The sequence below is a fragment of the Cardiocondyla obscurior genome, linkage group LG22, assembly GCF_019399895.1.
Source record: "Cardiocondyla obscurior isolate alpha-2009 linkage group LG22, Cobs3.1, whole genome shotgun sequence".
Taxonomy (NCBI): domain Eukaryota; kingdom Metazoa; phylum Arthropoda; class Insecta; order Hymenoptera; family Formicidae; genus Cardiocondyla; species Cardiocondyla obscurior.
In genome coordinates this window covers 1156390-1170521 of record NC_091885.1, presented here as the reverse complement: position 1 = coordinate 1170521, position 14132 = coordinate 1156390, and the positions used below count along the sequence as shown (strand labels likewise).

Here is a 14132-nt window from a genome sequence, read left to right as displayed (position 1 = left end):
TTTTTTTCCCCCCTTCGCTTTTTTTTTTTTTTTTCTAGCTTACTCTTTTTTTTTTTTCTCTCTCTCTAGTAGTGACCAAACGAGATGAAAGAATAATAGTAAATTCTCTCTCTCTCTTTTTTTTTCCATGTTTCAGTCACATTAATTTACTTTTACAAAAAGTCAGGTTTCAAATTAGTTATTTTTCTTTCTCTTATTCAATATTTAATAATAAATATAAATTTCGCGGAAATGAGAAAAAAAAATGAAATAGCTTGTTTCTCATTCGTTGACGAACCGAGTAAAGCTGAGGTAGTATGAAGCATCGCTCGACACAACGCAAAGAGAGCGAGCGTGGCGGCGCTTTTTCACGATTCACCGACTATATTTACGAGCAGCGTTCGCCCATGTAATTCGCGCGACTTATAAAGCAACGCTACTATTGTCCGTGATGGAAATTCAGCGGAAAGATTGGATGACAAACAATGGGCCTAGCCCGCCGAGATTATGGGCAACAATGAGCGAACGACGACGGTTTGCGTTGCAGTTTACGCTTCCTATTTTGTCTTTCGTATATTGTATTTCTCGCGACTTCGCGTATACGAGAATTTGTCATTTCCCAATTTCTGATGTTTATTGCCGATACTTCGGCCCGTGTCAAAAGCGTGTTGTAATGAAAATAAGACCATACGTACCTCGGCGAAGCCGCAGATAACATCGATTTGAAATATTATTTACGGACTCGGTAAAACATTACCACACCCGTCGTGATATCTTTTGCTCGCATCTACCACTATGCTGCCTTGGTCGACGCCTTCCTCTTTTTCGTATGTTCATCGACCAATATCCGATTGCCGGCCGATACAAATAGAGATCGATCATGGCTTTGGTTACGAGCCAACGACGTGTGCCAATAGAACCACTTGATTGGACAAAATTGCAACCCGTCTTTTTAGACGACACACCACGGCACGTTGTACATATTTTTCTGTTCCGGCAGTTCGATAAGCCACATTGGCGGCATTCGGTCTATTGAATGCAGTTTTGTGTTCAATCTCCCTTTTTCTCCTCTCTTCTCCTCTCTCTGAAAAAAAAAAAAAATACAAAATTTTAGAAGAAACAAAACAAATATGATTTTTAAAAACACACGAATATATTTTTACTGTTAAAATATTTTTGTATACTCTGAGTAATATTTTACGATTACGATTAGAATATTAATAGATTTTAGAGGAGTAGCGTTAACAACAGATGCGCTTTCTCTCTCTCTCTTTAATGTAAAGTGCCGCCACTTTACCACGTCATACGACCCAAGCGGCAGAACTTGTCACGTATTCCCGTTGCAGCGCATATGAGACCTTAAACCGTTGTCTGATCTTCGAATATCTGGGTCACTTCCGGGCACGGAGCGAGATAGGAATAGGATATTGATTCGCGTCATAAATAGTTGAAACTGAAGTATTAATGACCAGACCAGTGCGGGGATAAACTGCATCTTATCTCGATTACCTTTCACCTTTTATTTCCTAACGTCACCGTTCGTACTATTCGGCGCATTGATTTCCACCGTCGTACACATATATGTACAATCTCTATTTCCGTATATATGATTCTTATTCGATAGTACTCGCGCGGTGAAGTACTAGGAAGGAACAAAGGAATGCAGATTGACGCGATGCGGATTAACAGGAATTAACGCTAATTGTGCGGTCGGCGTCGACGATTCCTCGTTCCTGCTGTTCTCGCGACGGCAATTCACTGGAATGAGTGAATACGAGTTAGGATAACCTCGTGGTGGGTCCTCGTTTTCTCGACGACAGTTCGAGCTCGAGAATCCAGTCGAGAGGATTCTCGATTCGACGAGATTGGAAGTTGACACTTTTTCCGAAGTCAAGAGCCATCGCTATTATTCAAATTGTCTCATCAAAGTCAGCCGCGACGCGAAAGCTCTCGCGTCGTTACGCGTGATCAATTCAGCATTGCATTTAATCAACGATCGTTCTTACGAGGCGGAATTATGATGCGCGATCGATCGACTTTCGGGGGACGAAGACGTGTTTGAAGCGATTCGTTTAAAGAGTATACCCGCACAAGTGGCTAATTTCCTTAATTTTACGACAAAATACAGTAACGATTTATTTTTTTATTTTTTTTTTTGGCTCGCGTGGTATAACAGAATATTTTAACGGCATTCTCTGTTCCTCTTTTGTTTTCTCCCCAGTTTTGGCGAAAGCGACGGTAGTGGCGGCGAGTCATTATATGCTTTTATTCCGCGATTATTTTTACGTGAAAAGAGGGAGGAAAAACCACATACATACATAGAGGTAGCGTCGTGGACAATAAAGCGCATTATGCGCCTCTTGCCGGGATATCTCTCCGCGCGTTGAATGCACTCGCATTCTTTCGGTACCTAGCTCGACAAAAAGAGAACCGCATTCTCGTTCTTCAGCCCGCGAAAGTTGGCCCGTTACGCGAGAGAGGCGAGTACAAAAAGCGGGCGGTGACTGATTGCAAAGAAGCCATTATCGAAATGGAAGAAAACCTGTAAAAGAGCTTCGATACTTCATAATGCATGGGCGTAAATTTTTTGCAGCCGTTGTTGTACAAGAGTCGGGTGCACACCGAATGATTACGGCTAATTACTCACGGTGAATAGAAACCTATCGATTGTTAACTACGGTCCGAAGGCGCAATATTGGAATGGGTGTGCCGCACACAGCGTCGCGAGGCAAAATATGCGCGTTTCGGTAGCGCGAACTGATGCGACGGAGTAGAAAAAAAAAGAGAGAAAAATATATACATCGCGATCGCGGCAGAGATAATTTACATTAATTTGTATCGCATTATAAAAATTGCAAATTTTACGATACAGTTTCCCTAGTTTTTTAATATGCACTTTAGTTCGATAGCCTGATGAATACCCGATCAGTGCTTCCCTTTCTTCAGTCACGTACATTGCGACAGAAACACAAATAGCCGCGCAGCAGTTCGATTCTAACATTCATTGGGGCCGATGCAGTTGTAAGCGTAAATGTACTCAAAGCGACAGATCCGACAGCTAGAAACGAAGCGTACGGCCGGCACGGATCGATTTGATCGCGCGACTTTGACTCGGCTAGCTTGGAGCAACGAGCCGAATGATGCCGAATAAAATAGATAGTGGAAATGGATAATCTTGGTCGGCCTCCTCTCTCTGTGCGCGCAACAGCCGCGACTCGCTGCACCGCGAACGTGATTAACGCGTTAATATCGCATTGCTCATTATAGTTCTGATCATCCTAGATCCATTAACTATGCATTATTATTTTCTCAGAATCCACCTGTTTGCTAAAACAATCAATCTAGATGTTGCGTACTAAAGCCGTGAAAGTAAACGTTGCTGGATTTCGTAGAAGCGTTAATATAGTCTTCAGCGATAATTATTATAATTTTTTTTTTTTTTATTGCGCATGTTTTAATATTTTTTTTGCAATTTTTTTTTCTCGTTTTTCTTAATTATTTTAAAAGTTTCAGCGAACTTTACAATAAAATTTAGATAAGAATTATTGCATCTTTATAAAATACAGTTTCTTGTAAAAATAATTATTTGATTTTTCGAGATTAATTTACTGAAAAGCGATAAACCTTTTATAAACTCTCCTACGAAATATATAAGTATTCGAGTTTATGGAAAATACGTTTGCCACATGGGAAAACTGTTAGTTTGCTTGTTTATAGTAGTAGGGAATGCGAGAACTTTACTGTGAAAGCGCAAAGGCGGAAACCGGAGCCAACGGCTTAGACGAGACATATACTAAGTATATGTATACGTATGGCAGTTGAGGTAACGTTTCATTTGTACTTTTGAAGTGTTCCCTCCTTTGTCAGTAACGTTTCCACGCGTGTTACAAAGAATTCTCTCGATGGGATAACGTCAATTTCACGTAGGATTCTTCGGAAAAATCTCCATAATTTTGGAAATTACCTTTTGATGTTCGAGATGAAAGGCTTACAGTTGCGAATACTTTGGCATTCTAAGTAAGCTTTTCAAGAATTTTTTTTTTTTCTATTTGACACGCTTCTCTTTCGACGTTCGTTTATTATTTTGCAAGAGTAAAATCGAAAAACTTTTTAAAATACAATGAACAGGAAATTTCATCAAAATGGGAGTCATGATTGCGTTCACGAAGCTAATCTCGTCCTCCACGCTTCTCTGAGACGCATTTTGGATTGGCAAACCGCGTGAACGACAGTTGAAATTGCGGTACTTCGACAAGTTTCGCGACCAAAGCAATTCACTAATACATTTAACACATTGGTTACTACGCAATCCGTAGCCACCCTATTCTGATTATAGTATTTGCGTATCGATCGTAATTTATTTTCCTCTAATACTTCTACAATACTAATTAGCAAAAGTAACATATAATTATTTTAATTTTAAGAATCGTCCGCAATTTATACACGGGCAAAAAAAAAAAAACAAAAAAAAAATGAAACCGTTCTGTCGAAGTAGCTTTTTTGTTGTCGGGAAGAATACCAAAGAGAACGTAGAATACCGGAATGGGAATTATAAGAGGTAGCGGCGATAGCCGCGCGTGCAAGTGCGTTCTGTTTAAGCTCGAAATAGAACAACGTGGTAACAAAAGGGGAAACTCGCACAATGTGCGTCTGGGTTTGCCCGGGAAGGAAGGAAGGAAGGAAGGCTCTCGCACAGTCGTGCGAATATGTACGCTCGCGGTGCGCGCTACAATTCGCAATTTCTATGAGCGCGGGACGAAGGTGAGCATACCTTGCCGGTACCGAAGCGAACCAGGGTTTAATTTCGCTCCGAGCATCATGCTCGTTCGAGCGTCACGTCGCGTTGCGTCGTGCCCGCGCCGAGCCGCGCCGGGCCGAGCCGCGTTATACCGGCGACTGGTTCGTACGGGACAGTTGAATCGCTCCGGGGGATTCTCTATCTTTTGTCTTATTGTTAGCACAATGGTGGCCGCGGCACAAAAGTGACTAAGTGCCCGTAATACTCGCCATTATACGCCCCCTTATTCCCGCGCACCTTTTCCGTTTCTCTCACCTGATCCCCGCGGGCCCGTCTTTCACCTTCCTACCCTCTTTAGACTTACTATATGTGCGGACTACTTGGCACACCTTCGGCCAACCTAATGCGGGAGACGGTGCAATATGAAGTTTGCGGCTGTAGTGAACGCAACGCGTTGTGTTGCGCCCGGAAATAATGTTGCCGCGCCGGTAGATAGGTGTACGCGCGCCGATCGCGTGATTTCGCGCGATATGTCTCGACCCTGCGTTATCGGACCCCGTTGGCAGGAATCATTAATTTGCGCTACCGGCCCCTCTTAATACTACATCTGGCTTACGAATCGCTTACAATATCTATCGACCTTGAAACCTTGGAAGGAGTCATTATGCGTAAATTGGTGCGTGCTTATAAATCGATTTATTATATGTCCGACTTGCGATTTTAATTGGCGGAAACCTCGCGGTATTCTCGTCAATCTATTTCGAATTTATTTCAAGTAATCTATATACTCTGTATTTAAAATGTGTGACGCGTCGATATAATTTTATTTTTATTTTTCGATCGTGTGGAATAATAAAAATATTTCAACGTGTATTTTTGTCGCACGTATGCACATGTATTGAAGCAATACTTACACGGAGCATAAAATTATAAATAGGATATTCGTATAAATTATTAATAGTATTCTATATCGAATTGCAAATCGTTGAAATGAGATTTTATAAACGATAAATTATTTAGGCGAACAAGTCAAATATGTTCCAGGAATGTCATTAGAATTATTCGTTAATATTACAGAAATTATTAACACAGTTCAGCGATAAATGGAAAGCTATTTAGTATTCGACCACGGTATGATTATCGCGAGGATTAATTGCTCGATAGTAAAGAAATGAAAAAACGTGGGGAAGATTGTTTGGCTGTTGGCAACGAAAATTGGCGTTTTGTACGATTCTCGTGGCCTGCGATCAGACGACGTTACGAAACCAGGGTGCATCGGTGCAACGAAAGCATCGGCAATCCCACGACGCCATTCTCGCAATATTAATAGGTCGTCGTTTCTCGTTGAACGGGGGCGGTGCACGTTTAGTTAGCACCCGCGATGGCAATTTGTAAGGGCGTCGGCGGTTTTCACGACGGGCAGCACAGCGGACGGCGTGCGCCAGTGCGAAATTGATATAACCGGGTCTCCCAATGCTCCAACATACCGTGATGTATAGCCAACATCTGGAGACTCTTCGAACCACGTGACACGCCATAGGATATCACGCGGCTTTCGGGAAAATTAAAAATCTCGCGAAATCGATACCGAATCGCACGATGGTTTACAAGATAAAAGATATCGAACATTTTAATGAGAATTAGTCGGTCGGTTCGCTTTTAATTCGCATTTTCTAATTATCATGTATACTATAATGTACCTGCTTTTATTGGAAATCGTTCCAATCAGTTCCGAATAATATTTTGCCTTTATATTTTTGCAAGCATAAAAATTCGTATAAAAGTTTGTGAAAAATTAATATTAATACTATGCTAATACGTAATATCTTTAAAATTTTATTTTTACTTTTTATAATATTCTGATTTATGTTGTTATTTATTTAAATAATACGATACCAAATTACTCATTCCATCAGTACTATTAAAATCCTATTATTAAACTTTTAAACAATTTAAGTTGTTCGTAAAAAAAAAAGGAACAATGTAACAGTAACGTTTTTACTTAGTAAGGAGTTAACAGTATATATCTCGAGAAAGTTGTCGGCTGTTAGTCCAGAGTTTCGCTAGTGTGTTGATGTAAACACAGATTTTAATATGTATGAAGCGTCTAAATGTATGCTATCCTTTATTGACTATGATATTCAAGCCAACTGCGCTGAACTTTGGATACTTAGACGTAGATTAAAGGAAAAGAGCAATACGATAAATATAAAATAGATATAATAAATGCATCTAAAAGACATTTTTTTAAGCAATATATCGATTACGTATAGTATAAAAAAAAATTTTTTTTAATATTTAAATCCGAAACTGGATTAACAGACGGTTTTGAGAATAGCGTTGAGGATAAATTGCGCTTTCCACACCGCTTCTTTCAACGTCAAATATTCGTGCTATACCTCACGATCAAGTTTCTTTCTCTTCGTTTCTCTCCGTATTATTTTGCGGTACTACTTTTTAACGATTTCAATTGAAATATATTCTTAGCCCGTGCTATCGAAGTTCGGTCGACTCGTGACTGCAGCTAACCGCGTTACAACCCATCCCATCCGAGCGCTCTTGTTCTTTTTAAAATCCAGCCGCTGACTGTTTTTTCCCCCCCTCGACCATGCTTAGCTTCTACGTCACGTCACTTAACTTCCGGGGACGAGCCGTTGAATTATCCTTCGGTACGTGCTCGCTCCGATTAAATCTCAATACCGATTGCAGCCGCCGTATCAATGCTTTTAGTACACGCGTTAAAAAATTGTTTACCGTCAGAATCTTGTAGTCTAGATTAATCTTCTTTCCCTCGCACGCTAGAATTTTTATTTTAATCAGTTATGCAAGTCTGATTGCAAACGTAAAACACGTTTTCGTTAAGGATTAAGAATTAACGAGAATACTTTGCGGAGTATAGCAATTTTCTTTTTCAAACGGCAGAAAATTCTTTCGCGAAGCAAATACGTCTCTGATCTTTCGAAATCAGATTTTGATTTTACAATTATCTTGTGTCTCTAATTGATTTTATTTGTATCTGTTTATTTTACCTCGGAAAGTTACAAAAAAAAAAAAAAAAAAAAAAAAAAGAAAAGAAAAGCGAAAGGGTCAAGGTATTGTTCGAACGATCTCATCGTTAATTTACAGCGCACGACAAGACTTTTATTTAAACTGAAGAGGTTAAATATTTCCTCTGATGCGAACTCACCCGGCACAAACCCAGAGAGAATAATTAAATTCCTGCTCTGCAATCAATTTTTTGTGGATGTAAAATGAAAAGAGCGTTACCAAGGCAGCGATGTCTGAAAGTCGAGCCATTAGGTTGCGAGTTTTGTCTACGTTCAATATGAACATATTAAATAAACTGTAATATCAAGCGGAACAATAAAAGTGGCGGTACCTAAATTGAAGGTAATTCCGTCTTTCTTCTTGATAAGCGATCGGCTAGAATTAAGCATTTGTAATTCCAGTAGAATGTATACCAGAAACAACGCTGGAATAATATTCTGAACCATTTAAAAGCTCCCTGATAAGCATATAGCTTATCGATTTCTTTTAAAGAACCGAAGTAACGTCACAGGTAGGAGAAAGAAGAAGCAGGAACGAAGGAACGGTAAATGCTCGATTAGAGAGCATCCGATCAGGCCTATTAATCTTCGATCTGTCTGATACTACGGCATGAATTATGCATCGCCCCGGCAGACGCATTGATTTCTTCGCCGGACAAAGAAATATTATTCGAATAATTCACGTTAATGAGTCGAGTACGAGGGTCCTGAGCTCGAGCCATTTTCCACGCTGAACTGGTTAACACTCATTCCTCGGCCACTGCTGGGACCACTATTCTCCCGGTTCCATTTTTATCCCTTAATACCCGAGATGACCGGTGCAAACCGGCGCGGCGCAAAAGAAAAAAAAATACCACTATTAACAAATTGGAAATTTCCTTCGGCTCACAATTTCGTGTTCCGCTTATCGCATCCGCTGATGTGAGATATGTTCTAGTTAAGCCACTGCGGATTTTTCAAGCTCTTTTTTCACAGCAACCGCGGAAAGAATGCAAATGCAACGCGCCAGACTTTAAAAGTGTTGCACCAAATGTACGGGGCAAAACGGTTTTTAATTCTTTGTTACGTTAACTTTGTGATTGCAGTAAAATATTATTTGGCTCTTTTTAAAACACGAAAGAATAATTATTCTTTCAATTACGTGAGCCATAAAATTTCTGAAAGACTAATATTTTATTAAATTTTATTTAACGAAAAATGTTCCGCGATAAAAAAATTTGGTAGATGAGAAAATATCGAAAAAAGATAAAGCAAGCTGCGTGTAATTTAACGCCGATATTAGAATTCAATGACGGATGCATTGATAATATATGTGCATTAATAAATCGTCTCTCCCGAAAATTTTTAGGTCTTACATATTTTCTGTATCGCCAACTTATTCCGTTACATTCCATGTTACATTCTCTTAAATCTCGAAACAAAGATCCGTATATTCGGAAGAGTAGAGATTCGTCGCGTTGTCCTCTCGAATATACAAGTACCTCATTGTAAAACGCCTGAGCGAAGTATAATAGGAAAAAGCGCGGCCCCGATAGGCGGAAAGTTACCAAGAACCGAGGAGGAAGGGAGGGAGGGGAGGGAAAACTAAGGGCGCGACGGGGGCTCGGAGGGGACCGGAATAAATCGAGAGACGAGAAAGCTTCCGCGTATCGAGTATCCTCGATAAATCGAGCCCCGTAGGGGTTTCCAGGAGATTAACGGAGAAGTTTGTCCTTGTGGCGGAGTGTGCAAGACGCCGTGAGAACACTTTTCTCTAATTCGATGGGAAGTCCCGGTGCACCGACGCGCCGGCCGACTTCCGGCGAGGTGTAGCTACCGTCGGATCTTGGTCAGCCGATTCCGCGATTCATCGTCGACTCGCCGTCGAAGTTCGCTAACGATTATTCTGAAATTGTTCGCAGTGGCGCGCCGGTTTTTCATTCGGCCGGCAAAATCCGCTAAGATCCCGGTTCTGGCGCGGTCGAAAAATTTATTGCAATTTCGTGGAAAGATACTGCCGTTAAAAGTTAACGTGAAAAGTAAAGGGATAGCTTCGATACATCCCGTATAACGGACCGGCATTAAGTGAACAATTCGACTCGGCGAATTATTACCAGTCCGAATTCTTTATCCGCGGCGATCGCTGCGCGACTCGTCGTGTGTTATGCGGGCGGAAATGCCTGAAAGGCACGCGATCTAGCACGTCTCGAGGTAAAGATGCCGGCGCCCGGCGCATGCACATATATAGACTTTATACGGCACATGTTCTCCGTTAGATCTTAGTCTGGACGCGTTTCGTGCAGTTTCTCATCCAGTTTGTCCTAGGATACGAGTCTCGCGGGTGCTTACGGCAACGTAGTTTCCAAAACTGTGCCGTACATACAAGCGCACATGTTGAACCTCGAAACATCATGCAACCCTTTCCAAAGCCTTCCATATCGCTCTTCGTCTTGGTTACCGTTGTTTAAATCATTTCTCAAACTGCTACTGTATGCATTACCGTTATTCTCTGTCTCTGCTTTTCATATTATTATCACGCATCGTTATCGTATGAAATTAATTTAATTTTCGTTTACGCGCATAATTCGCGAGCATTGATAAAGGCTCAGATGACATGATCGCACGGTAATCTTCTCTTTCGGCGGTAATCGAGTCTGTTTTTCTGACGATCACGTCTCTACTCTCATTTTCATGCCATTTTCATTTTTCATAAGTTTACGCTTGATAGCCGCCCACCTTCGTAATTCCATATTTGAACTTCCGCGAGAAAGGTGCGAAACGTAATTCGCTGGATGAGCACGAGGAAACGGAGGAGAGACGCGAGGATAGGAATGGTAAACAAATATACGTTAGAACAAGAGAAAGAGATGATAGCGCGCGGAAAGGGGAGGACGGAAGAATTGCGAGCGACGAGTGATGCGGGGATGAAACGCGGATGAGCCGTCAGGCAGAAGGGTAAAAGGGTACTCGTGCAAAGGCCAAAACTACATTACGTAGGGTTGAACGATACTCGGTGGATGGTGTAAACGGCATGGCGGGAGAAAAAGGAGGATGCGGACTGGCGACGGTATGAAAGAGAAGCGGATGAAAGCGCACGGCGAGAGCGAAGCGCGAGAGAGGTGAGGTTTTCGGTGGACGCGATTTGTGCGAGAGGATTAGGGACCGGAAAGAGGTCGCAGAGATTGGTCGCCGTAATAAATAATATACCGTGGCAACAACAAGTGTAAAACGAACACGATTAAAACCGGTTAATTTGGAAGTTTTAATAAACAACCGTGCGCGCCAACTGGGTTGACGCTGCCGGGGGATGAGGGAGAAAAAGAGGAAAATAAAAAAAAAAAAAAAAAAAAAAAAATGAGAAAGGAAGGGACAGCGGAAGGCATATCTGCGAAAAGCGACACCCGGCGCGAAACAAGGCTGAGAGGGACAAAGAGAAGAGGAACGTCTAGATTGCACGTTCTGACGTGACGGAAGGAGGGGGAGGGAGGGAGAAGACGGATATACAGTAGTCCGCAAATCATTTGCATAATTGATTAAAGACTCGTAGTATCCGAGTGTGTGTTGCTCGCGTCCGTGGAACGCGCCATATATAAGCCATTAAGGGAGCTGCGCAACGATACATTAGGGTCACGTCACAACGGGCCCTCCGCTCTTCTCTGCCCTACAGCTATATCGCGATAAGTGCTAAGATAACGCGAACGAACGATGCGAGCGAGAATTTCGCTCGCATAATTTGCGTAAGTTTGTTAATGAACCCCCGTAAGATACATCGGCTGCGTTTTCGACTGCACCTCCTCCACTTGCGGAGTACCTTAGGTGCACGATTACCGGAATTTATGGATAAAACGGTGAAAGTTTGTGAGGGGACCGCCTCTCCGCGCACCCTCCCCCTCCCCCTCCCCCGCTTTGTCCACTCATCCTTCCACCGTCTTTATTGCATCGTCCGTTCTTTATCTCTCTCAACCGTTGCCGGTCTATTCGACTTGTTATTTTAGCTCGACGACGCCGCTCTGTTGAACTCTATTAAAGACTGCACTTTGAAATCCTCGATTTTCTATTCCGCTTTATATTTTCATTGCGCCGGAGAACGCTTCAAGTTCGCAAAGATTAACTCACGCCCGGGTGTGAACGGACCTTTGGATCGCGAGTTTACTCACGCGCGAGCATATCATGGACGAAACGAGGATTCCCGTTGTGTTGTATATGAACTTGACGAAAGTCCCCCTACCTTCCAACTTATCTCCGTACACTTTCGACCTCTCGCTTCTCTCGCTGGCTTTTGTTGCATTACGATTTTATCGTGTAAACTCTTTCTCAATCTCGCGAGTAATATCGCCAGGAAATTGTCACTCTCAATTTCCTGTTTGATTTAAAGATTTTCCCGCGGAGGGATCAGCCCGAGAAATGGATAAATATGTTGCCGTTAAGTATAAAATTTATCGTTTAAAAAATTGGCTAACACCGGAGGACCGTAAAGCAGGGAGAAGACATTGTCGGAGATTTTAAGTACATCGTTCGCTAAATTACCCGGCTCTTCGTGCACCGCGCGCTGCGCCACAATGGCAGAAAGAGAGGGAGAGGCGGAGGTAAAGAGAGAAATAAAGAGAGGAAGAACGGTCGAGTGAAATTCGCAAAAACGCCCGACGAATCGGAGAATCCGCTTATCGAGGGAACAAAGTCGCGGTTCCACTCTTTCTCCTTTCCTCTCGCGCGCGCTTTTCTCGGTGACTAAACTGCCGGAAGGTGTACCGCCGCCGTGGACCGCACTTAATTTCATAGCGCAGCGTCGTAGTCCTCGGTTGCATGCAAGGCACGAGCAGGACGGAAGAAGCTTTATTTATTTTCCTCATCCACCGGTTACTTCAAAAATATTTCTAATTACAACATTTCCTTCATAACGCACAAGTTCATAATTTCCGCTACGTTTTTGAAGGAAAAGGAATGCAATCAGCGGGAATGCTTTCCATACTTGCGTGACATGATATTTTAAGATGATTCTGCTGAATCTAAATAATTTATAACGTAAGAATTTAAAATTTATGTATGTCTCTTTCCTTCCCTCTTTTTTTTTTTTTTTTTTTTTTTTCTTTGAAGATCTTGAAAAATATATTTTTCTATCGTGAAGTTATTTTTACGAGAAAGGAGATAATCACTAAAAGAAATGTGATTTTTGCGAAATAGCCGAAATGCGTTTACATGTGATTGCTTTATTTATATTTCAACATAATATAGACCTCGCCGGCTCTCTTTACTCGTTATCCCGGAAATAGAGATCTCGTGTAAGATACATCTCTCGGATGGACTCAGACTGAAGGGCGTAAAAAACACTTTCTAAAGGGAATGACTTTTTCAAAACGAATCGAGAAAGTCCGTCGCCAAGAAACCAGCGTTTCATGCGTAATTTAAGCGTTCCGAAAACATATGTACTTGGGAAACATTTTATTCGTATGCGAAATAGAGGATCACGCGACGAAACCTGAGACGATGCCCGTTTCAAAAGTATCGCTCGGAAAATTTTATGTGACCATCGGATCCGCGAGGCAGATACATATCACCCTTATCCTCTCGAGCGCTTTGAAACATCTCTTTCAAAAAGATAAAAGCAAAAGAAAAAAAAAAAAAAAAAGAAAAAATGGATCGTCTTTCCTAAGTTTCATGAATATGCAGTCTTGATCGACCTTGCACGGTTTACCGGATAGCCAGGCTCAGGAAGAAAGTACGTGCGTGTACATTGGGATACCCGTCGGAAACGTGCTAGGAAATATGTATGCACGGACTCGTCCCGCTCGTAGTGCATGCGAGATGCGCCGGCTCGATAAAAAGTGCATTTTTGGTCCTCCCAAAGGACCGCGGCGTCGTCGTCTTTGCATTTCTCGCTTATTTTCCGCGCTGTTCTCGCTGGCCGTGGCAAAAAGCCACGGGATGATGCTACATAAATATAAGTTACAGCAAATATTCGCCTTACGAATTATTCTCCGTTTACTGCTATTCCAATCTCCGCTTGAAAGTGTAAAATATCTCCGCAAGAATATAAGATTATTACTGAAAAAACCTTTAATAATATTGCGGTACGTTGATCGCAGCGCGAATGCAGGCGTTACTGTTCTAAAGTTTCATTGGTTTAATCTTCTTAAGAAGTACAATTTATTAACATTTGAATGCTACTTATTAATTCAATTTTTTTTTCTATCTTTATGTCTCGTGTTAAGGGATTATTATTTCCATTTGAAATATAACAATCACTTGAGATTAACGATCAAGTGAAAGTAATAAGAACATTTTTTTTTTATTTCCATAAATACGTGAAATTCCATAAACGAGCAACGCACGCAGATCGTCTCTTGTAATTATCTTGGACGGTGGCCTACGATATCGGCCACTTGTTGACG

General features: G+C 41.7%; 1 protein-coding gene across 1 annotated transcript in view; it reads right to left on the bottom strand.

Annotated features, from left to right (window-relative positions):
* Nucleotides 1-69: 69 nt before the first annotated feature.
* LOC139111096 (uncharacterized) overlaps nt 70-14132 on the bottom strand; it is a 173924-nt gene continuing 159861 nt past the window's right edge. Inside the window, exon 9 of the mRNA XM_070671182.1 lies at nt 70-1063. Coding sequence (XP_070527283.1) covers nt 932-1063 — 132 coding nt within the window. The 3' untranslated portion in view covers nt 70-931. The remainder of the gene's footprint in view (nt 1064-14132) is intronic.